This window comes from Heptranchias perlo, chromosome 5 (assembly GCF_035084215.1).
Source record: "Heptranchias perlo isolate sHepPer1 chromosome 5, sHepPer1.hap1, whole genome shotgun sequence".
NCBI classification, from domain to species: domain Eukaryota; kingdom Metazoa; phylum Chordata; class Chondrichthyes; order Hexanchiformes; family Hexanchidae; genus Heptranchias; species Heptranchias perlo.
The window spans coordinates 11,075,243-11,100,974 of record NC_090329.1 but is presented as its reverse complement, the minus strand read 5'-3'; the positions used below and the strand labels follow the sequence as shown (position 1 = coordinate 11,100,974).

General features: G+C 42.3%; 1 protein-coding gene across 1 annotated transcript in view; it reads right to left on the bottom strand.

The window, feature by feature from the left end:
* mcph1 (microcephalin 1) overlaps positions 1-13,621 on the bottom strand; it is a 306,044-nt gene extending 292,423 nt beyond the window's left edge. The window contains exons 1-3 of the mRNA XM_067984009.1: positions 13,557-13,621; positions 1,285-1,380; positions 340-431 (exon numbers count right to left, since the gene is read on the bottom strand). Of these exons, the coding sequence (XP_067840110.1) occupies positions 340-431; positions 1,285-1,321 (129 nt within the window). The 5' untranslated portion in view covers positions 1,322-1,380; positions 13,557-13,621. The remainder of the gene's footprint in view (positions 1-339; positions 432-1,284; positions 1,381-13,556) is intronic.
* Between the last annotated feature and the right edge of the window lie 12,111 nt (positions 13,622-25,732).

Sequence of the window (25,732 nt, the reverse complement as noted above, 5' to 3'; positions counted from 1 at the left end):
CGGCACACATTCATTACTGCAATTTCTCATGCAGAAGTTTCATGATCTCATTCGGAGGAACCGCTTGATGAAATCCAGTCTGACGATCACCTCCTCGTGGATGACTTAAGAGCTGCATTCATCACAGACCCCCGTGAACAGAACTCCTGCATGAATGTCACAGTGAGACCTGACAAATGAATAGCTAGAAGTATACAAAGTAACCCTTCCCCTCCAAAAATAACTGACTGGTGATAAGTGACAAAAGGAAGCCATTTTTCAAATTTCAAATGCAGCTTTAAAACCTTGCATTTACAGTACTAAATATGTCAAAACATCTCTGTCGAAAGCAATACTCACTGTGGCACCCATGTTAATCAAATGTTCTATGAATGGTTTTGAATAGTTTTCAGTCTTATTTGATGACCACACCTCCACAAATGCCACAACATCTGCAAAGAAACAGTATTCAATTAGTAACCATAATGTCACGTACAATGATCAAACCCTAGCTTTGGATCAGCTTTCAAGGAAGCCTGAAATGTCAATATGCATTGAAGTGAATGAAGTCACTCAGGGTTACAATCACCCCATGTTATTTGAAAGGCACAAAAATTATGGTAACATTTAAGGCTCTGACAAAGTCTATATATGTTTAAAAATGTCACCGATTTTTAACAAAATCCAGAGTGAGAGGGGAATAAAGCAGATTTTTCAGACAGAAATAGGAGAAGCACTGTCAACAGAAAGTACCCCTACTAAATTTCTCTTAATTCTCCTTCCCTGTACAAGGAGAATATTTAGCATCAGATGGTCCTCAATCAATACCTGAAAATCAAAAAAGATTCATCTCACCTACAAAATTTACAATCCCTCTGCAGCCCAGATGATTTAATAACTTCTGCTATTTGAATTATGTTGCATCAATCCATGCAGACTTGATGTTTTGTATTTTAAATAAAATATTACGACCATTCTTTGGTACACAACATACAATTTTTTTTTAATACAAAGAATAAAAGTCACTTCCAGCCTCAAAAATTCATCCACATAGGCCCAGCATGGCTTTTCATTTTTGAGAGGGGAAGAATCCAGCTGGCATATACACACACCATATTTTATACAAGATTTATAATAATAACAAGTTGATTTTAAAAGCAGGCAAGAAAACAGCCATTTTGCAATCTTTAAAAGACAAGCCTCAGCCTAAATTCAAATATACTGTTATTTCAATGCCATCTTGAATTAACTTTGCAACAATGGAAGTATTTTCACAATTGGGCAATTTACACGTTTATTCAGTACCTTGGAGAATAGTTTTTTTGCTGCAGTCACTTGTCATTCTGCAGGAGTCTGTGTAAGGCTTCTTTGCCTCAGTCTGGAAAGTTCCTCACAGATTAGCTGTATAAATATATTTTTAAAACATTATTTTGGGATTGCATAGCAACACGTAGACATCATAATTTTAAAAAAGCTAGAAATACACAGCAGATCCATCAGCATCTGAAAAGATAGGCTAATATTTTGATTAGAAATCCTTTATCAGAACCAAGAAAGAAAGACAATCCCTTCATAACAAAGAGGAACATGGGGCAAATATCCTAAAAACTACTACAAAGAGGTAGCTCATGGGAATAGATTTATTATCCTCTCAACAGTTCTTTTTTTTTAAAATGGAAAAGGTGAAAAGCATGAGATGATAAACAAAGAGGTTAGTCAGGCTGTAAATGGCTTTAGAAAGACAAAACCTAAGTAAAACAGATCCTGAACAGAATGGAGCAAAATAGAATGTGAATAGGAGAAACTAGGGTCCAGGGACAACACTGATGAGGGATGGAGGTCGAGGACATATTTCATTTCTGAAAGTCAGAAATTGAGAGGTTATGTGTTCAGTCCAAACAGAAATAAAAGACTGTAAAGTGTATTGCAACAGTTAATTTAATAGCTTAAGATGTGAGCATAGAGTGAAAGTACACGATAACAGCTACAGAGAATTGCACGGTTAGCTAAAGCTAGGAAGAGAAGATGACAACCGAAGGCGGCAACGACTGTAGTTGACAGCTTGCCACAGGCATCCCCAGAGTGAAACAAAAGCATCCCAGACGGAGGCAGAACTGCCTGACGCAACAGCATCCAACCTACCACAAATGGAGAGATTGTATGATCTTATACTCACATCACAAAAGGACATCCTTAGCACTAGAAACTTTCCAATGGTGCACAGAATATAAACATAAACTTGCTAAGTGTGTACTGTAAACTTGGACATAGTATAATAAGGTTATTTTCAGTCACTAAACAAACTCAGCTCCAGCTGAGATACTGTGATACTTAAATTTACTGTTGCCCTTATATTTGGATGCTGTTAATTAATATTAAATATGTTTACTTTTGCAATAATCAATACAACCTTGTGATGGGATTAATTATGTCACCATAGCTGCTGCTAATTAATGCTAGCTGTGCTAGTTAATGAACCTGTGGCTGACTCAGTTGTCGATGCCTCTGGCAAGTAAAGAGTTAAGCTGCACATCACTCAGGATTATATTGTAGTCTTGTTGCATACAGGTCTGGTTTAGTTAACTATCAATATCTTTCAGACGAGGGTATATAGGATGAACTAATTTGGGTGCCAAAATAAAGACTCAAATGATGAACAGCAACCCAATTTTCTGATGTATACAGAGGGAAAAGATTTGTCTGAAAGCCTCCAAATCACACATTGGAATTTTAGATGCAATATTTTTTGTATGATATGCAGGGTATGGAGTTCATCTGTCCTACATGTTATTCCAGTTTTTTGCAAAGAAGTTTGGCCATACTTTTGTTTCATTGATCGAAGATAAATAAAAGTACAACAAAAGACATCTGATTAAATGCAAAGTAAACTTCAGGAAGACAAGGGAACTTAATTTTGTGGTGAGATTACATACCCTTGAGCACCAGGCAGCAAGTGGCCATTGGCCATGTCTGAGTTTATACTTGGCATCCATGAAACTTTGAGCATACCAGCAATAATTGATAATTGTATGATTTGTATCAATTGTATTCAGGTGGTAGGTATCGATTGGGGACTCTCTTGGATCCTTTTTTAGGAGAGTTTAGCTAGGGTGTGGTGTGTGCGCGCGCAAGAGGAAACTCTGAATAAAGGCTTGGAAGCAACTAAAGACCAGGCTCTTGTACTCTTTCCTTCGCCACATGGCTGTCCAGTTTTAACAATAATTACCACCCACTTCCCATTTTCCACCAGGAGTTTTGGAGCAGTGTCATTGCGGTGCATTTCTTTGCAATTGGATATTTATTTAAATTATCCAACCCAAAGGTTTGTCTTCACTGCCAACAAATAGCATTAGTTCTGGCATAAAAAAATCCAATTATCATAAGTAATTTAAATTGTCCCAAGGAGCTCAAATTCAAGGAGATAAGAGCAGGGTGTAGAGCTAATTCAAAATAGCTGTAAGAACTTTTGCAAAATACAGCCCCCAAGTTTTATTTTCCATGTCTTGGTCTTGTCACATACAATAAACTGTTGAGTCCTATGCAAAAAAGAGAAACCACGCAAACGTTTCCCCGTGAAAAAGTAGTAAACAGCAGCTGATTGGAGTAACGTGAATATTTTTTGCCACTTTCCTTCAGAGTGTAAATTTAAGCTCAGCATGAAAAGAACGAATAAAGCAATTGGAAGATTTTTTTTCTTTTTTTAAAAAGAGGGTTGTTAGAAATTGGATGGCCGACCAGAAAGAGTGGTGGGAACAGGATCCATAAAAGCTTTTAAAACTGAAGTGGATAAATATTTGAATGAAAAAATTAGAAAGGTAAGGGGACAGGCAGGGGCATGGAACTAAGTGCATTGCTCTTTCAGAAAGTCAGCACAGGACTGACGAGTGAAGAGCTTCTTTCCATGCTTAAAATTCAATGATTGTTTTGTCAACATAATTCACTGCACTCTAAAACCAATTCATTATGGATACACTTCCAAGCATTTCCAACATTATAAAGCACAATATAAATGCAAGTTTTTTTTCTCCATATCCTCACTGGCTCACGTTCCATCACACATAAACTAAATATATAAAATACATTCATTAGAACTGAGCAGATCAAGAGGAGATCCGAAAGAGATATTCAAAATTACCAAGGATTATTTCCACTGGTTGAACAGTCAGTAATTAGAGAGCACTTTTTAAGATCATTACCAAAAGAGTAAAGGAAGTGACTGAAACATATTTTTTAAAAAATACACAGAGGGTTGTTGGGTCATGGAATGTCCTATCCGAAGCAGTGATAGAAACAGAACCCATAATAGACAAGGTAAAGGTTGGTTTCAATTGTAAGCTGCCTTATTCCATGATAAGTTGAAATATACAGACCAATGGATCAAAATCGCTTAATTAAATCGGTTCAATTTCTATTCGCGTAATGATAGAAAAAAGAATGCGCAACGCTATAACCAATCTTAATTTTCCTTCTTTCTAGATCATCTCTATTTGCTCCTTCCCGACCTTAGGAAGAGAGCCATGATGCGGAGATGCCGGTGATGGACTGGGGTGGACAAATGCACGGAGTCGTACAACACCAGGTGAGAGTCCAACAGCTTTATTTGAAATCACAAGCTTTCGGAGCTTTGCTCCTTCGTCAGGTGAGTCACCTGACGAAGGAGGAAAGCTCCAATAGCTTGTGATTTCAAATAAAGCTGTTGGACTCTCACCTGGTGTTGTACGACTCCGTGCATTTAGGAAGAGAGGAATGCACTGGACCCGAAACAACCACTTTCGTCCACCGAGCTGGCTCGAGAGTTTCAAAAACAGAATACACAGTTCTTGCCAAACTTGTCCAACTCTCTCCAACTTATCATCAGCATCATTCTTTGTTCATCATGATTATTCTACCAGGGAAATTCACAGCAAACTATAGTTTGTAGGGATTTATACAGTACCTATACGACACTGTCTGTACAAGATAATGTACATGAATTTGCTTTATGAACTATATTGAAGATATGCCAGTTCACACAGACTGCTTGTTTGATTAATCCTGAATGTAATTTATGGACTGTAAAGGCAATGATGCCGGATAGATATTAAAATTAGTGAATCAAACTATAGGACATAGCAATATAGAAAATAGGAGCAGGAGTAGGCCATTCAGCCCTTCGAGCCTGCTCCGCCATTCAATATGATCATGGCTGATCCTCTATCTCAAAACCATATTCCTGCTCTCTCCCCATACCCCTTGATGCCTTCTGTGTCTAGAAATCTATCTATATCCTTCTTAAATATATTCAGTGACTTGGCCTCCACAGCCTTCTGTGGTAGAAAATTCCACAGGTTCACCCACTCTCTAAGTGAAGAAATTTCTCCTCATCTCAGTCCTAAATGTTCTACCCCGTAAACTGAGACTGTGACCCTTTGTTCGAGACGCCCCCCCAGCCAGGGAAAACATCCTCTCTGCATCCAGTCTGTCGGGTCCTGTCAGAATTTTATACGTTTCAATGAGATCCCCTCTCATTCTAAACTCTAGTGAATACAGGCCAAGTCGACCCAATCTCTCCTCATACAACAGTCCTGCCACTCAGGAATCAGTCTGGTGAACCTTTGCTGCACTCCCTCTATGGCAAGTATATTCTAGGTAAGGAGATCAAAACTGCACACAATACTCCAGGTCTCACCAAGGCCCTGTATAACTGCAGCAAGACATCCTTGCTCCTGTACTAAAATCCTCTTGCAATGAAGGCCAACATGCCATTTGCCACATGCTTGCTGCACCTGCATGTTTGCTTTCAGGGACTGGTGCACAAGGACACCCAGGTCCCTTTGTACATCAACATTTCCCAATCTATCACCATTTAAATAATACTCTGCCTTTCTGTTTTTCCTTCTGAAGTGGATAACTTCACATTTATCCACGTTATACTGCATCGGCCATGTATTTGCCCACTCACTCAACTTGTCTAAATCGCCTTGCAGCCACTTTGCATCCTCCTCACAACCCCACCCAGTTTTGTGTCATCAGCAAACTTGGAAATACTACATTTGGTTCCCTCATCCAAATCATCGATGTATATTGCTCAAGCACTGATCCCTGCGGTATCCCACGAGTCACCACCTGCCACCCCGAAAAAGACCCATTTATTCCTATTCTCTGATTTCTGTCTGTTAATCAATTTTCAATCCATGCCAATATATTACCCCCAATCCCACGTGCTTTAATTTTGCACACTAACCTCTTATGTGGGACTTTATCAAAGGCCTTCTGAAAATCCAAATACACATGCACTGGTTCTCCCTTATCTATTCTACCAGTTATATCCTCAAAAAACTCCAGGTTTGTCAAACACAATTTCCCTTTCATAAATCCATGTTGACTTTGTCTAATCCCGTTGATATTTTCTAAGTGTCCTGTTATCACATCCTTTATAATAGACTCCAGCATTTTCCTTGCTACGGATGTTAGGCTAACCGGTCTGTAGTTCCCTGTTTTCTCTCTCCCTCTTTTTAAAAAAAAAGTGGGGTTACATTTGCCACCCTCCAATCTACAGGAACTGTTCCATAATCTATTGAATTTTGGAGGATGACAACCAATGCATCCACTATTTCCATGGCTACCTCGTTTAGTACTCTGGGATGTACATTAGCAGGCCCTGGGGATTTATCGGCTTTCAGTCCCATTAATTTCTCCAGCACTATTTTTTTTTACTAATACCAATTTCCTTTAATTCCTTCTTCTCACTAGTCCCTTGGTTCCCGAGCATTTCTGGGAAGTTATTTGTGTCCTCTTCCGTGAAGACAGAACCAAAGTATTTATTTAATTGCTCTGCCATTTCTTTGTTCCCCATTATAAATTCTCCCGTTTCTGACTGTAAGGGACCTATATTTATCTTCACTAATCTTTTTCTTCTTACATACTTGTTGAAGCTTTTACAGTCCGCTTTTATGTTCCTTGCAAGTTTACTCTCATACTCTATTTTTCCCCTCTTAATCAATCTATTGATCCTTTTTTGCTGAATTCTAAACTGCTCCCAATCCTCAGGCCTGCTACTTTTTCTGGCAACTTTATATGACACCTCTTTGGATCGAATACTATCCTTAATTTCTTTTGTTAGCCATGGTTGGGCCGCTTTTCCTTTTGTGTTTTTGTGCCAGAAAGGAACGTATAACTTGCATTTCATGCATTCGTTGCTTAAATGTTAGCCATTGCCTATCCATTGTCTTGCATTTTAATGAAGCTCCCCAATCCATCATAGCCAACTCACTCCCCATACCTTCATTGTTTCCTTTGTTTAGATTTAGGACCCAAGTTTCGCACTGGACTACTTCACTTTCCATCCAAATGAAGAATTCTATCATGTTATGGTCACGCTTCCCTGAAAGGACCCAGCACAAGATTATTAATTAACCCCTTCTCATTGCACAATATCCAATCTAGGATAGCCTGTTCCCTGGTTGGCTCCTCAACGTACTGGTCTAAAAAAAATCTCGTACACACTCCAGGAATTCATCCTCCATAGTATTATTGCTAATTTGGTTTGGTCAGTCTATATGCAGATTAAAGTCACCCATGATTATTGCAGTACCCTTATTACATGCATCTCTAATTTCCTGTTTGATCCCATCCCCTACATTACCACCACTGTTTGGAGGCCTATAGACAACTCTCACCATTGTTTTCTGCTCTTTGGTGCTTCTTAACTCCACCCAGACTGATTCTACATCTTGATCTTCTGAGCCAATAGCCTTCCTTACAATTGCTCTGATTTCATCCTTTACTAACAACGCCACCCCACTTTTTCCTTTTTGCCTGTCCTTCCGAAACATTGAATACCCTTGGATACCCTGGGCAGGTGGTGAGCGAACTAACAAGAGAAAAACTTACTTGACCTCGTCCTCACCAATCTACCTGTTTCAAATGCATCTGTCCATGACAGCATTGGTAAGAGTGACCACTGCACAGTCCTCATGGAGACGAAGTTCCGTCTTTGCACTGAGGACACCATCCAACTTGTTGGGTGGCACTATCACCGTGCTAAATAGGATCGATTCAGAACAGATCTAGCAGCTCAAAACTGGGCATCCATGAGGCGCTGTGGGCCATCCGCAGCAGCAAATTTGTATTCCAGCACAATCTGTAACCTCATGGCCCGGCATATTCCTCACTCTACCATTATCAACAAGCCAGGGGATCAATCCTGGTTCAATGAGGAGTATAGAAGAACATGCCAGGAGCAGCACCAGGCGAACCTAAAAATGAGATGTCAACCTGGTGAAGCTACAACTCAGGTCTACATGCATGCTAAACAGCGGAAGCAATATGCTATAGACAGAACTAAGCGATTCCACAACCAATGGATCAGATCAAAGCTCTGCAGTCCTGCCTCATCCAGTCGTGAATTATGGTGGACAATTAAACTAACGGGAGGAGGAGGCTCTGTAAACATCCCCATCCTCAATGATGGCAGAGTCCAGCACGTGTGTGCAAAAGACAAGGCTGAAGCATTTGCAACCATCTTCAGCCAGAAGTGCCGAGTGGATGATTCATCTCAGCCTCCTCCCGAAATCCCCATCATAACAGAAGCCAGTCTTCAGCCAATTCCATTCCACTCCACGTGATATTAAGAAACGGCTGAGTGCACTGGATACAGCAAAGGCTATGGGCCCCGACAACATCCCGGCTGTAGTGCTGAAGACTTGTGCTCCAGAACCAGCTGCGCCTCTAGGAAACTGTTCCAGTACAGCTACAACACTGGCATCTACCCAACAATATGGAAAATTGCCCAGGTATGTCCTGTCCACAAAAAGCAGGACAAATCCAATTCGACCAATTACCACCCCATCAGTCCACTCTCAATCATCAGCAAAGTGATGGAAGATGTCGTCAACAGTGCTATCAAGCGGCACCTATTCACCAATAACCTGCTCACCGATGCTCAGTTTGGGTTCCGCCAGGACCACTCGGCTCCAGAACTCATTAGAGCCTTGGTCCAAACATGGACAAAAGAGCTGAATTCCAGACGTGAGGTGAGAGTGACTGCCCTTGACATCAAGGTAGCATTTGACCGAGTGTGGCGCCAAGGAGCCCTCATAAAATTGAAATCAATGGGAATCAGGGGGAAAACTCTCCAGTGGCTGGAGTCATACCTAGCACAAAGGAAGATGGTACTGGTTGTTGGAGGCCAGTCATCTCAGCCCCAGGACATTGCTGCAGGAGTTCCTTCGGGCAGTGTCCGAGGCCCAACCATCTTCAGCTGCTTCATCAATGACCTTCCCTCCATCATAAGGTCAGAAATGGGGATGTTCGCTCATGATTGCTCAGTGTTCAGTTCCATTTGCAACCCCTCAAATAATGAAGCAGTCTGTGCCTGCATGCAGCAAGACCTGGACAACATCCAGGCTTGGGCTCATAAGTGGCAAGTAACATTCGCGCCAGAAAAGTGCCAGGCAATGACCATCTCCAACAAGAGAGAATCTAACCACCCCCCCATGACATTCAACGGCATTACCATCGCCGAATCCCCCACCATCAACATCCTGGGGGTCACCATTGACCAGAAACTTAACTGGACCAGCCATATAAATACCGTGGCTACAAGACCAGGTCAGAGGCTGGGTATTCTGCGACGAGTGACTCACCTCCTGACTGCCCAAAGCCTTTCCACCATCTACAAGGCACAAGTCAGGAGTGTGATGGAATACTCTCCACTTGCCTGGATGACTGCAGCTCCAACAACACAAGAAGCTCGACACGATCCAGGACAAAGCAGCCCACTTGATTGGCACCCCATCTACCACCCGAAACATTTACTCCCTTCACCACCGGCGCACAGTGACTGCAGTGTGCACCATCCACAGGATGCACTGCAGCAACTTGCCAAGGCTTCTTCGACAGCACCTCCCAAACCCACGACCTCTACCACTTAGAAGGACAAGAGCAGCAGGCACATGGGAACAACACCACCTGCACGTTCCCCTCCAAGTCACACACCATCCTGACATGGAAATATATTGCCGCTTCTTCATCGTCGCTGGGTCAAAATCCTGGAACTCCCTTCATAATAGCACTGTGGGAGAACCTTCACCACACGGACCGCGGGGGGGTTCAAGAAGGCAGCTCACCACCACCTTCTCAAGGGCAATTCGGGATGGGCAATAAATGCTGGCTTTGCCAGCAACGCCCACATCCCATGAACGAATAATAAAAAAAAATTCAGGCTCCCAGCCTTGGTCACCCTGCAGCCATCTCCCTGTAATCGCAATTATAGCATATCTGTTTACATCTATTTGCGCTGTTAATTCATCTCGCTTATTACGAATGCTTCGGCATTCAGGTACAGTGCCTTTAGATTTGTCTAACATTTTTAGACTTCTTCGCATTTTTTTTGTATTATGGCCCTATTTGTCTTATTACCATTTTTTCTTAACTGGACCCTATTTGTTAGTGCACTCTTGTTTGTACGCTCTGTCCCTTCCTAACAATCTGTTTATCCTTACCCCAATCACTTTCCTGCACTGCTTCCTTGTCTTTTCTCTTCAGAATTCTAGATTTCTCTCCACCGGGACCCTCCACTTCCTTATTAAGTTTGAAGCCCTATCTACCTCCCTAGTTATTCGATTCACTAGAGCTCTGGTCCCAGCATGGTTCAGGTGTGGTATGTCCCAACGGAACAGCTCTCTTTTTCCCCAGTGCTGGTGCCAGTGCCCCACGAATCAAAACCCACTTCTCCCACACTAATCTTTGAGCCACATATTCATCTCCCTGATCCTATTGACCCCATGCCAATTTGCTCGTGGCTCAGGTAATAATTCAGAGATTACTACCTTTGTGGGTCTGCTTTTTAAATGTAGTCCCTAGTTGGACAGGGCCATTGAGAGAGAACACTATACACATAACACTAAGACTAGAGAGGGTGCAGAAGAGATTTACTAGAACAGTGCCAGGGATGAGGGACTTCAGTTATGTGGAGAGACTGGAGAAGTTGGGGTTGTTCTCCTTCAAACAAAGAAGGTTAAGGGGAGATCTGATGGAGGTGTTCAAAATCATGAACAGTTGTGATAGAGTAAATAAAGAGAAATTGTTTCCAGTGGCAGAAGGGTCGGTAACCAGAGGACACAGATTTAAGGTGATCGGCAAGAGCCAGAGGCGACATGAGGAGAAATTTTTTCACGCTGCGAGTTGTAATTATCTGCAATACTCTGCCTGAAAGGGCGGTGGAAGCAAATTCAATACTAACTTTCAAAAGGGAATTGGATAAATACTTGGAGAAAAAATTTACAGGGCTATGGCAAAAAAGGAGAATGGGACTGATTAGATAGCTCTTTCAAAAAGCAGGCACAGGCACAATGGGCTGAAGGGCCTCCTCCTTTGCTGTACCTACTATGATTCAAATCCCTGAGCAGTCCATTCCAAAGTGACTATCCTGAGTGTGAAATAGTTATATCTGGTCATTCTCCTCTCTTCTGAGCTTCAGCCTGTATTCCCTGTTGTCGTTCTCGGGGCTACGGTTAAAGATTTTGCAGGGTTCAACTTGTAGGTTCAAGGATCTTGAATGCATCAATAATATATGCTATCAGTCTCCTCTCCAGCTTCTGTCATCTCTCATTGTAACTCAAGTGTCTACAGCTAAGTATCAGATGGTAGGTAGCCCTTTGCTGCATCTTTTTCAGTGCCATGATACAATTCCTGTAATATGGGAGATCATTTTAACCTCCAAGAACAGGTAGGGTGGGGACAGGCAGGAGGTTAAAACAACAGCTTTTTGGGCTGCATCCCGGCTCCAACGCGTCAACTTCTGGGTTTGACCCAGGTGTGTTTGATACGCACAGCAGACACCCATTTAAAGCCGGTGGGCCGATACTTAAAAGGGGCGATGTACCTCAATGAAATAGTTGTGGTACTTAATTTTTTGCGTATTGCAGAAGTAAAATGAATTTAACCTTACCTGTTCGGGTTCCCCATTGCTTCCAATTCACGTCAGGTGAAAGCAGGCAAAAAGGGCTGGATCCATAAGCTGAGTGCCTTTACTGCACTGCTTGTGGGCCCGGAGGAGCAAGAGTGCTTCATCCAGGCCCAACAAGCTCACCTGTGTGACAGGACCCCCGCAATTGGTCAACCCCCCCGCGCCCCACCCTGACCTGCTAATACTGGATCCCCCCGATCCTGGACATCTCCCCCCGAATCTTCAAGGCCCACCCAGTGCTGTCCACGTCCCCACCCTCCGATTCGTTCCATGGCCCATGATCTCGATCTCGATCTCCCCCCTCCCCTCCCCTTCTCTGCTTCACAGCTCCTTTCCCTTCCAACATGCAGTCAGTCTGTCAATCTGGTTCTTTGGTGCATGGTAAACCTGAAAGCACAAATACTCACCTTCAACTGAACAGCAATCACAGATTGCGATGCACTCACTTGGCTTTCGGGTTCCCCAATCGAATATCTGCCGACACACTGAGTTCCCGGCTCACAGCCAAAATCATGCCCATGGTATCAGGGCCTCAATTTAACATCTCATCTGAAAGACAGCACCATACAATGCCGTACTGTGCTGAAATGTCAGCCTAGATCGTGTGCTCAAGTCTCTGGAGTGGTGCTTCAACACACAATCTTCTGACTCAGAGGTGAGTGTGTTACTACTGAGCTAAGGCTGATAGCTTCAAATTTATATCTGGCACATGGCACCAGGAGTAACTTGAAATTACTACCCTAAAGATCTTAAGTCTAGAATCTAACTCAAACCTGCAAGGCTTCCATCCTACTCTTTCTATGTCATTAGTGCCTATATGAACTACAACTTCCAGCTGGTTTCCCCCCTTGACAGGTATTTTTCCATCTGCTCTGTTATTTCCCTTCATTCTGGTACCTGGCAGGGAACACACTATTTGTGACTCCCAATCACAGCTGCAAAACTACAATCTCATTGGTGACATTTAATACAATTTACAAATACCAGAAAACATTTTCTTTCACATTTGATACAGATAAGAACACATTCTAATTACTGAATTGTATTTCCTTAGAAAGTGTATTTAAACCTATATTATTCTAAACTACAATGATTCCACATGTTCAGGTGACATCTTAGGCTAAGATGCACAGTTTGAGTATCATCTTAACACTAAGATAACATAAAGAACTTGCATTTAAATAAATACCCCCCCCCCCGCCGCGCGGACAAAGTACTTTACAGCCAATGAACTTTTTTTTTAAGTGCGACTCCGGTCACGTGGGGGAAAGCAGCAACCAAATGGCGCACAGCAAGATCCCACAAACAGCAAATCAGATAGGTCACCGTGTACGGTGTGTACCTATGCTCCTGCCTCATTTCCCAATGCAAAATGGTGTATTTTATATACAAAGTCAATTTTCATAGCCGTGGTGCCCCCGGGATTCGGACCGTGAGCTGGCGGTGGGCAGTTTAGTCAGCCGCCGGTCGCGTGCGGTGCCGAGCTCGGCTCTGTTTTAACAGCTGCCAGCGGACCTCGGCCGCACGAAAGCTGAGGTCAAGCCGAACATTCACCGACACTCTCTTTTTGGTTAAATTCTCGGCTCATTACCCTCATGAACCAAAACGGACAATAAACCCCACCCACCTTGTCTCTCCACTCCGCTCCGCTCAGCGGCGGTAGAAAGATTTAAACATGGCGGGCAAGAAAGGCGCCGCGGAGCGTGCCGGGAAAAGAACGTGCGGCCAACTGTCACTAACGGATCCGGGGAGGAGCCGCCAAACACATCTGTCCATTGAATGGATGGAACACTCCCTTTTTCATTTGGAGGTGGGTTTAAGAAATATCTCGACTGTTTCGAGGTCTTATTCTTAGTAATAATAAACGCGGCACCACTGGCCTCGGTGGTGATCAGTCTCGCTCTTTTTTTTTGACCCTCCTTGCACGGCCTCCTATGGCAAAGCTTAAAGGAGACGCCGAGGTGTAACGTAGGATGGGTGAAAGTGTGCCAACTGCAATGAAGTGCGTGCTGTGCACAAGACTGTTAATGTGCCAGTCGATCTCCCACAGTTTGTAGGTGGCGCGCAGGGCGGCGACGAGAATATGGTCACCCTTTTACTCGCTTCTGTTGTCTTCCTGTTGCTGTTTCTTTGTCCCTCTTCTGCTTTTGCATTTCTGATTTTCTTTTCTCCATCTCTTTTTTTTTTGCTTCTGTCTCCCATAGGGCCGCCAACCCTCCAGGATTGTCCAGGAATTGAAAGATTCATCTCCAGGACACTGCTGCCAGTGACCCAGGAGACAAATCATAGGGGCATTTAAAAAAAAGTGTTTTCCTTCAATTTGTTGGTACTAAAAATATTGGCGATGGTGGAGAGGGGGAGAATTCGGCTTGACACAGGCAAGAATCATCCAATCGGGAAATGAAGAGTCTATTTGCCTTCCAGTTGGTGGGGCAAAGTGGTAAACTGCAAGTTTGGTTGGTTGGTTGGTAAAGACAAAGGGTGAACCTCTAATGGAGTGAATTGCTGACTAAGTGAGGACTTTCAACTGGGAATTTGGTGAGTGTGGGAAGGAGGTGCTAAGTGATTTCAACCAAGGGACTATCAACTAATCTGTCTACTTTTGAAACTTAAATAAAAAATACATAATTCTCTTTTTAGAAGACTAAGACTGAGCAGAGCATATAGGGAGGAATCAAAAAATCAAGAAAAAGTCAAAAAGTGACATAACAAGACAAGGAGGAGTGCCAAGGGTAAGTCAGTCAGTGTTTAGTTTATTGGTTAGTGTTTTTAATGGTTATTGTTCTTAGTGGTTAGTGACCTTAGTGGTTCGTTAGTGTTTTAGTGTTAAACAGTAAATTGCCTTAAAGCTAAACAGTTTAAATAACTGTTAGCTGACATGGTAGGACAGAGGTGCCTGTCACATGCATATCCTGTGCCATGTGGGAACTCCAGAACGCTTTGTGTGAGGGACGGCTGACATCACTACAGTGCATACGGGAAGCTGAGAGTTTCATGGATAGCACGTTTCAGGAAGTGGTCACCCCGCAGCTACAGAGAGTTCAGGCGGAGAGGGAGTGGGTGACCACCAGACAGACTAGGAGGAATAGGCGGATAGTACAAGAGTCCCCTACAATTGTGGCACTCAAATAATACCAGTGAGGATGTTCACACCTCAGGGGACTCCATGGCACCATGGGAGACTCAGCTGCATGGGACAAAAGATATGCAATTGTTATGGGAGATTCGATAGTCAGGGGGATATACAGGTGTTTCTGCAACCGCCGAAATGAGTTCCACATGTGTTTGCTCCACTGGTGCCAGAGTAAAGGACATCACTGAGAGGGTGCAGAACATTTTTGAGGGGGGAAGGGGAACAGCCATAAGTTGTGGTCCATGTGGAAACCAATGTCATAGGAAGGAAAAGGGTTGAGGTCCTGCAGTCAGAGTTTCAGGAGCAAGGGATAAAGTTAAAAAGCAGGACCTCAAAGGTAGTAATCTCTGGATTACTCCCAGTGCCATGTGCTAGTGAGTATAGGAATAATAGGATAAGACAGGTTAATGCATGGCTGGAACAATGGTGCAGGAGGGAGAGCTTCAGATTCCTGGGGCATTAGGACCAGTTCTGGGACAGGAGGAATCTGTTCAAGATGGACAGGTTACACCTCAATAGAGCTGGGCCCAATGTCATCGCGGGGAGGTTAACTAGTGCTGTGGGGGAGGGTTTAAAATAATTTGGCAGGGAGGTGGGCACCAGGATGAAACATTAAAGAGGAGAAACAAGATGCACGGAGGACTGGGAGGAACAAGTAGCACTAGAGTAAAAAAATAGGAGCGATCAGACAGGCAGTCTAAGATGAGTTTGAAGTGCATGTGCGTAAATGCACATAGCAAGGTTGGTGAGCTGTCGGCTCACGTCGCCAAATTTTAGCTATGATACAGTGGCTATAGATTCTAGAACTAGGGGGCATAATCGTAGGATAAGGGGTCAGCCATTTAAGACTGAGATGAGGAATTTCTTCACTGGCGGGGGGTGAATCTTTGGAATGCTCTACCCCAGAGGCCTGTGGATGCTCAGTCGTTGAGTATATTCAAGGCTGAGATGGATTTTTGGACTCTGGGGATCGGGCAGGAAAGTGTAGTTGAGGTGGAAGATCAGCCACAATCTTATTGAATGGTGGAGCACGCTCGAGGGGCCGTATGGTCTACTCCTGTTCTTGTTTCTTATGTTCTTACAGTGGCAATAACATAGACCTGGCTCAAAGAAGGGGAGGATTGGGTACTTAATATTCCTGGCTACCAGGTATTCAGGAATGATAGGGAAGGAAAGAAAGGAGGGGGGTGGCAGTATTGATCAAAGAAACTATTAAAGCACTGGAAAAGGATGGTGTCGTTGAGGTTTCAAGAACAGAATCTATTTGGTTAGAATTAAGGAACAATAGAGGAGCAATTACCCTATGGGATGTAAACTATAGGCCACCAAATAGTGGGAAGGAGATAGAGGAGCAGATTTGCAGGCAAATTACAGAAAGATGCAAGAACGAGAGTAGTGATAATGGGAGGTTTCAATTATTCCAATTTCGACTGGGACAGTAACTGTAAAGGGCAAAGAGGGGGAGGAATTCCTGAAATGTATACAAAAGAAATTTCTTGATCAGTGTGCTTCCAGCCCAACCAGGAAGGAAACATGCTGGATCTAGTCCTGGGGAATGAAGTGGGACAGGTGGAACATGTTTCAGTGGGGGAGCATTTGGGGAACAGTGATCATAATCATTAGGTTTAGAATAGTCATGGAAAGGACAAGGAATCATCAAATGTGAAAATATTTAACTGGAGGAGGGCTAATTTCAGTGAGTTAAAAAGGGATCTGGTCCAGGTGGATTGGAGTCAAAAATTGGCAAGAAAAACAGCAATTGAACAATGGGAGGCCTTCAAAGAGGAGTTGGTTCAGGTACAGAGTAGGGGTGGGGGGGAATGAAGGGCTTAGCAGCTAATATAAAAGGAAACCCAATAGTCTTCTATAAACATATAAATAATGGAAAGGTGGGATTGATTAGGGACAAAAAAGATGATCTCATGGAGGTAGAGGGCATGGCTGAGGTACTAAATGAATACTTCGCATCGGTCTTCACTAGAGAAGAGAATGCTGCCATAGTAGCAGTAAAGGAGGAGGTAGTAGCGATATTGGATAGGATAAAAATAGATGAAGAGGATGTACTTTAAGATTGATGTGGAGATGCTGGTGATGGACTGGGGTGGACAAATGTAAGGAATCTTACAACACCAGGTTATAGTCCAACAGTTTTATTTGAAAATCACAAGCTTTCGGAGGCTTTCTCCTTCGTCAGGTGAGTGTGGGATTCCATGAAGGTTACCGCATATATCGTCAGAGAACACTCAAAGTAGAAAAGTCACCCAGTCCAAATGGGATGCATCCTAGGTTACTGAGGGAAGTAAGGGTGGAAATTGCGGAGGCTCTGGCCATAATCTTCCAATCCTCCTTAGATATGGGGCTGGTGCCAGAGGGCTGGAGGATTGCAAATGTTTCATCCCTGTTTAAAAAAGGGGAGAGGGATAAACCCAGCAATTCCAGGCCAGTCGGCCGAACGTCCGTGGTGGGGCAACTTTTGGAGACAATAATCAGGGACAAAATTAATTGGCACTTGGAAAAGTGTGGGCTAATAAATTAAAGTCAGCACGGATTTGTTAAAGGAAAATCATGTTTGACTAACTTGATTGAATTCTTTGATGTAGTAACAGAGATGATTGTTATGTATATGGACTTTCAAAAGATAAAGTACCACATAATAGACGTGTTAGCAAAATTAAAGCCCATGGGATTAAAGGGACAGTGGCAGCATGGATACAAAATTGGCTAAGGAACAGAAAGCAGAGAATAGTGGTGAACGGTTGTTTTTCACACTGGAGGGAAGTGTACAGTGGTGTTCCCCGGGGTCAGTATTAGGACCACTGCTCTTGATATATATTAATGACCTAGACTTGGATGTAGAGGGTATAATTTCAAAGTTTGCAGATGACACGCAACTCAGAAATGTAGTAAACAATGTGGAGAATAGTAACAGACTTCTGGAGGACATGGGCAGACACATGGCAGATCAAATTTAATGCATAGATGTGTGAAGTGTTATATTTTGGTAGGAAGAATGAGGAGAGGCAATATAAACTATATGGTACCATTTTAAAGGGGGTGCAGGAGCAGAGAGGCCTGGGGGTGTACATACACAAATGTTTGAAGGTGGCAGGACAAGTTGAGAAGGCTGTTAAAAAAGCATATGGGATCCTGGGCTTTATAAATAGACAGGTGTTACCTGGCAGGTAACACCTGTCTGTCTGCACACTGATTGCCTTGGCAACGGGCAGTTGAAAAAACTGTCTGTTATCACCAGCATTGTTCTGTGAATTATAAATGCGACTTCATTTCGAGGACTTCATTTCCACATTGTTCACCTGAGGAAGGAGGTAGCCTCCGAAAGCTTGTGAATTTAAAATAAAATTGCTGGACTATAACTTGGTGTTGTAAAATTGTTTACAATTATAAATAGAGGCATAGAGTACAAAAGCAAAGAAGTTATGTTAAACCTTTATAAAACACTGGTTAGGCCTCAGCTAGAGTATTGTGTTCATTTCTGGCCACCACACTTTAGGAAGGATGTCAAGGCCTTAGAGAGGGTGCAGAAGAGATTTACTAGAATGGTACCAAGGATGAGGGACTTCAGTTATGTGGAGAGATTGGAGAAGCTGAGGTTGCTCTTAGAACAGAGAAGGTTAAGGGGAAATTTGATAGAGGTGTTCAAAATCATGAACGGTTTTGATAGAGTAAATAAGGAGTAACTGTTTCCGGTGGCAGACAGGTCGGCAACCAGAGGACACAGATTTAAGGTGATCGGCAAAGAGCCAGAGACAATATGAGGAAACTTTTTTTTATGCAGCGAGTTGTGATGCACTGCCTGAAAGGATGGTGGAAGCAAATTCAATATTAACTTTCAATAGGGAATTAGATGAATACTTGAAGTGCAATAAACTTACAGGGCTATGGGGAAAGAGCAGGGGAATGGGACTAATTGGATAACTCTTTCAAAGAGCCGGCACAGGCACGATGGGCCGAATGGCCTCCTGTACTGTACCTACTATGGACATTTTAGGTGATCGATGGTGATAGTGTGAGGGCGGGATGGCTGGAGGCGTGATGTCATGTGATGAAACCTCCAGGAATACGTCCAACCAGAGTTGTCAACCCTACTCTGTCACACTTCTCCGCCCACCCCCTCCCCCCATGCTGGGAATGCGGAATTTTCTGAAATGTGTTCCCATTGCATGCCAGCAATAGCACAGTGAAATTTTCATCTCGTAATGTGATTTTTTAATAACGTTTTATTCTTGAAAGATGCTGATTGCATTAGCACTTCCTATTCTAATATTTACAGCTTTGGGAGAATAGAACGATTGACAGCATAAAAATTTTACAAAACTGTGTAAGCACAAATATTTTGTCTATTATTGTTCTGGGACAGGTTGTTGCTCTGGCCACAAAGATACAGGTAATAGACCACAGAAGCAAAACCATTACTACTATTTCTGCTGTACTGTGGGACCATATTACTCATTTGCAGAAGTGCAATTTTATAGTCAGTTTATTACAGGAAAAAATTGCAGCAGTTTGTATTGTGCAACAGATTGGGAATAAATAACTGCGTAGCTCATGCACTCAAGGCACATAATGGGAAGCAGTGTTTAAGCTGTGCTTCAAATTATATTTTGCTAGCATCTTTTTGCTCGACTAGTCCAATGTATCCCACATGATAAGTGAAGCAAACGAAGTGGTGGCATTTGAGCGTGAAGTGGTACAGGTGATAGGAGGACAGAAAATAGCCAGGCATTATGTGACCATATATAACCATAATGTGGTCAGTGGTCAGTGCGATGGTCAAGTATGTAGAAACAAAGACTGAATAAAAGCTAATAGAGGGGGAAAAGGTTGGATCAGTAGTGAAGCTGTTTTTTTTTGCTCTTGCAGCTATCAGATTTCAGAATGAGAATTCAGCCCATCAACCCTAACACTAACCCAGCGTGCCACCAATGTTAATAAGGCTGATTAAGTGCTACGAAACATTTTGACAGCATATGATTATTATCAGTCAAATCTGGTTATTTTAATCCTCCATTGCTGATCAACAATATCACATTTAAAATATTGAGGAAAAATGTCCTTTATGTTACCATCTTAAACACAGTTGGAAAAGTTCATCTGTGATTTTGCTAGAAATAGCGAACATGTGAGTGAGCAAATTCAATAATTTTAATGGGCTCCCAGTCAGACTTTGGCACCTGCAGCAGCTGAAAGGAACCATCCTCCTCCAGGCGGCAAAAGTGTCTGGCTTGAGATAGATCTGGTCCAAAGTGCTGGAATGTGTAGCTTAGGGTAGGTCCTTTAATTTTGGCAAAGTGTTTTCGGCATCCAGCAGAAGTGATGCCAAAAGGTTACAGCTGGGGCAGAAATGGGGAGGGACCCAGTGGGATGGGCCCCCACCCAACTTTCTGCCTCCACTTGTCCATGTTATGCTGGAAGACTGTCATAACTTAAGAGGAAAATCCCCCTTCATATCTTCAAAAGGACTTTGATGCAATTGCACAAGTATCAGAAAGGAACAAGGGTGATTCCAGGACCTTGGATTCTAAGGTGAGGAAAAAAAATCGATGTAGAACATCATTCAGGTTTTTAAAATGACAAGAGATGTAGATAATTTGCTGTAAGCAGTTTTAAAAAAAAATCCCAAATTTCTGTCCTCACCAGATGAACAGAGTCAGCGATGAGAAAACATGTTTCCACTTTTGACACCCAGGCCAGGATCTTCCTCTGCTGCACAGCTGCAAGGAAATCAGGCAGGGAGGCTACCGCTGAATCCCCGCTCCTATACCAGCCAATGGAAATTTTCCTCCACCTAGCAGGGATATCAGCCATCTGCCCATTGACCACCCCACTTTTAAATGGTGGGTGGGACCAGGGTAACCATCTAATTTCCCTGCCTTGCTCCCGCAGTACTGTCGACCCACTGTAAGAACAGAATGGGGTGGCGGTACAAACTGCAGTTGCGGGAAGATCATTAAAGACTATGATAGAGGGAGAGGACCTCATCCTGGCCACCATTCTCTCTCCAAAGTACTCCTCACACCAGTTGTCGTGATTTTGGGTCATGTAGAGTCATTTTTATTGATCTTCAGGGGGATTCTGTCTTCAATGGATGCTCCTCTTCTGGTGCTGCAGAAATAGTACATGATTTTCTGTATTTGTAATGGCAAGTTCTTTAGAGCAGAGATACAGTCCCCCTGCACATGTAAATGAAAATGGGTCCGGGTCACAACTCGGTTGGGGCATTGGGCAGAAGTCCCATCTCCAGCTGTATTACCACCTCGGAGGAAAATCCAGCCCTTGGTGTCAGCATCAAACATTCATAAGTCACATATAACACAACTGTAGGATAGTGTACCATGGCAGGCTAAATGGCTTGGCATAAGCATAGAGCATGATGGGATAGTTAGCATATAATATGAAGGAACAAAGTGTGTACGTGTAGTGCAGATAAAGAAAAGGACAGCCGGTGTAAAGTGCAACTAACTGCTTACGTATATCACACTCAAATAAGTGTTTAGACAGGGCTAGAATGAATGTTAGATAATCTTAAAATTAGGTTTAGATAATTTTAACATGACCATTGAAGAAACAGTATCAAAGTTAGTCAAGTAAATACGACATTATATAGAAAAATATTCAGTGATGAGTCGGTACAACAATGTAAGGAATGCAGGATTCAGCAACATTGAGGACTGATATAGATAAGAATTGGGGCCCCTAGACCACAGAGTTTTGCACCAAACCCAGTCTCGTCAGCTGAATCAATATGAGTGGCAGTTGCAGACAAAGAAACAATCGAGTAGGTGTGTTTCAAGAAAGGTATAAATATGGAATGAAACGCATTGTTAGGCGAACTCAGCGTTAGGAACAGCCTGGATTGGTGATGCTCCTAGCCCCCGATGAGTCTCCTACAGGTGAGTGTATAGACCTATAGCTTGCTTGTATTACTCATCTGTGCTGTCTAATAAAATCTGTCATGTTGATCTAACACCTGGGTCTTGAACCTTTACTTACAGTGTATCTCTTCGCAACAATAACCAGATGTAGAATAAAGCCTTTTCTGCTTTGCCCAAGCAATGTGCCTCAACTCTAACCTCAGAAGTGCAATGCCTACTCAATCTGTGAAGTTTTTCATTCCAGCACCCGCCGATCTTTGTGGCCTCTCACAGAGAAATTGCCATATTAGAGGCAGCTCTAGTTGTGGACTCACACCCACTGAGAGCTTCCTTGAGACTGCACAAATTCAATTCATGAATGTTACTCATAGCAGGAAAAGAAAACAAATACAACGTTAACAACCTAAATAGAGATTAGAAATTATGAGATTTTTTATTTTCCCTACAGAGTAGTAAGTATGTGGAATAGACAGTCAGCACAAACTGTTAATGCTGTGCTAATTTAATATATCTTCGGAAACAGTCTCATAAAAATGTTTATACATTGAAGGCTGTAAAGCGAAAGACAAATTTAAAGGGTCCAATAACGTGCCATCTGCAAAATGCAACCGATTAGGATTAGTGTTGGTTGTAAGACTAGTGTTATTCTGGAGTTTTATTTAATTACCTTTGGGCATTGAGAAGACATTTTACAGAACTTTGTATTGCAGATTTTATTTGTGATTGAAGAGAAACTTGAAAAGTTGGGACTTTTTTCACTAAAGCTGAGAAGGTTGAGGTATTACCCAATAGAGGTCTTCAACACTGTAAAGGGTTATAATAAGGTATATAGTAAAATATTGTTTCCACTGATTGGTGAGATGTTAATAAGAGAGCGCAAAGTTAAGATAATTATAAAAAATAATTAAAAAGGGAGGTAAGAAAATAATTCTTCACAGGAATAATTCTTTGCTGCAAGCTGTTGAATCAAATTCTATGAATTCTTTTAAAAGAATCAGATGTTTGAAAAAGAGGAATGTTAAAGGTTATTGAAAGGAAGCAGGAGCATGGGATTATATGAGGTGGGTCTTGTGGCACAAAAACAGACCACATGGCTGTTTTAGTGCTGGAACAGTCTTTGATTCTGTGATCTGCCAAAAAAGATTGTGTAGTTTGGGCAGAGTCCATAATTGGGCAAATTATATAAGACCTATTGGAAAGAATAGGGTTGATGTTCTAAATGTTTTTTCCTCGCTCTGCAGTTTATGTAATTCATATTATGTCATTTATTGGCTGTCATCTTCTCTGGGGGTCAAGGTTCTTAGTTTTATTGATATTAAGCAGGTACTACTTATATAAATTTTCATCAGACTACATTAGCACAGTAACAAACTTATTTTTATTTCATTCTTTGTTTATTTATATTTCTGCTCCACTCAGGTCTCCCTGGGTCTCACACCATTCCTTAACCAAGAGGGCAGACAGACAACCAGTCCCAGGCATATCAATACTGCCCCAAATTGTCTGTTAGTATGTAGACAAGAAGTTATCAGTAATTTAACTCACAGTTTTCCTTCCTGCCTGTGCAGAAACCCTTGGGGGCAATTTCTGTTTCCATTACACTCCGTGTGCATCAGTTTATGTGGAGTAATGGAGTAGGAAAGTTGGAAGAAAGACGTTCTGCTAGATTTCTGCTGACTTTGTGATGCGCATGCATTTCTACACTTTAATAACTTGTTTTGATGGGCAACCAATTTCCTGATGTTAAAGTGTACATAATGCATGGTGCTGTTCATCCCCATATAGTTGTCCAAAGTTGTTAGGCGCTGAATTGTATATGAATATAAGTTTAATGTGCACGTAAGAAGATTCAGTGAACAATTTTCAGGCTATTCCCACACCGTTTTTCCTTTTTTTTGTGCTGGTGCTTTGATTTTCAAGAGCCTTCATGCCAATTGTTCTGCAGCTGCCTTTTTTTGCCTAGGGCTCCAATAGTGGCACAATGGGTTTCCCATTTATAATCCTCCTATTCCTGATCTTTGGGGGAAGGGGGAGAGGAGCAATGGGGGAGGGAAGCCAAACATCTGACATTTAAGTACACGAAGACTGTGGCCATCTGCTGTTACCCTCCTTCCCTCTAACAACACAGAACGCAAGAAGGAAAGAATTTGCATTTGTATATTAGTTTTGAATTGTAGTCGCTGTTATATAGATAAACATGCCAGTCAATCTGTACACAGCAACGTCCTTAGTAACAGCAATGAGATAAATCCATTAGTCTTTTTTGGTGGTGTTTGATGAGGGATAAATGTTGTTGGCCAGGATATACTCCTCTGCATTATTTTGAGTAGTGCCAAGAGATCTTTTCTGTCCACTGAAATGTGTAAATAGGGCTTTAGTTTAGCATCTCATCCGAAAGAAAACACCTTCGACAATGCAGCACCTCCTCAGAAGTACGCTGACTTGTCAGCCTAGATTATCTGTTCAAGCTCATACTGTAATGCAGCACCATGTCCCATTCCTCCCCCCTCCCCAGCAGCCACATAATCTGAGAGAGGAGAAAAAAACCCTAGGCCAATTCAGGGAAGAAAATCTGGGAAATTCCTCTCTGATCTCCGAAGAGGATCAAGTTGCATTCAGCTGTGACCATGAGACACATGCCTGATAACCCACCTACTTTCTGTACACTGATAACAACCACAGACAGTCATTTGTCCACCTCCCTTTTGAATGTTTGCAGCAAATCACTGGACGAACTGGCAACTTGTTCCAAAGCTCCATATTACAAAAAGGATGAAAGTGCAAAAAAGATTTAGAAGGATGATACCAGAACTGAGAGCATACGACCATCAAGAAAGACTGAACAGGCTGTGGGGCTCTTGAGAAAAGAGAAGGCTGAGGGGTGACCTGATAGAGGTCTTTAAAATTATGAAGGGGTTTGTTTGGGTAGACATAGAGAAGATGTTTCCATTTGTGGGGAGTCATAAATATAAGATAGTCAATTATAAATCCAATACGGAATTCGTGAGAAACTTATTTACCCTGAGAGTGGTTAGAATGTGGAACTCGCTACCACATGGAGTGGTTGAGGCGAATAGCATAGATGCATTTACAGGAAAGCTAGATAAGTAAATAAGAGAGAAAGGAATAGGATATGTTGATAGGGTGAGATGAAGTAAATAGAGTGGGAGGAGGCTCATATGGAGCTTAAACACCGACATAGACCCGTTGGGTCGAATGGCCTGTTTCTGTGCTGTAAATTCTATGTAATTTTACCAGGTGAAAAATAAATGGGTGTAAAGTAAACTGACATTCTACCCCTTCCTAGCAGAGTGTACTGTGCTGTCAGCTTCAACGTCAATGTATTAACATATCTTCATGTAAATGCATTACATTAAAAACAAGTCTAGATAAATTTGAACAAATATAATGAACAAGATGGATATTCTAGAAATATCAATTGCCAATTGGGAGTGTAACTCAGTGGCATAGCACTTGACTGCAGATCAAGATGCCCCTGGTTCAAATCCAGATACCCCCTAACCTTCTTAAGTGCTTCCAGTTGGGAGTCGTACGGTAAGTCTGTCTTACCTGACTGCAGGACAGTTGCTTCATTGTGAGTTAAGTCTAAGCAAACTATATTCAGGCCACATGTGATACTCGTGCTGCTCAAGCTGGAAGCAGTGTTTTTTTAAGCGGAGATTTAATAGAGGTATTCAAAATTATATGGGGTTTTGATAACGTAAATAAGGAGAAACTGTTGGCACTGGCAGGACATTCGGTAGCCAGATGTCACAA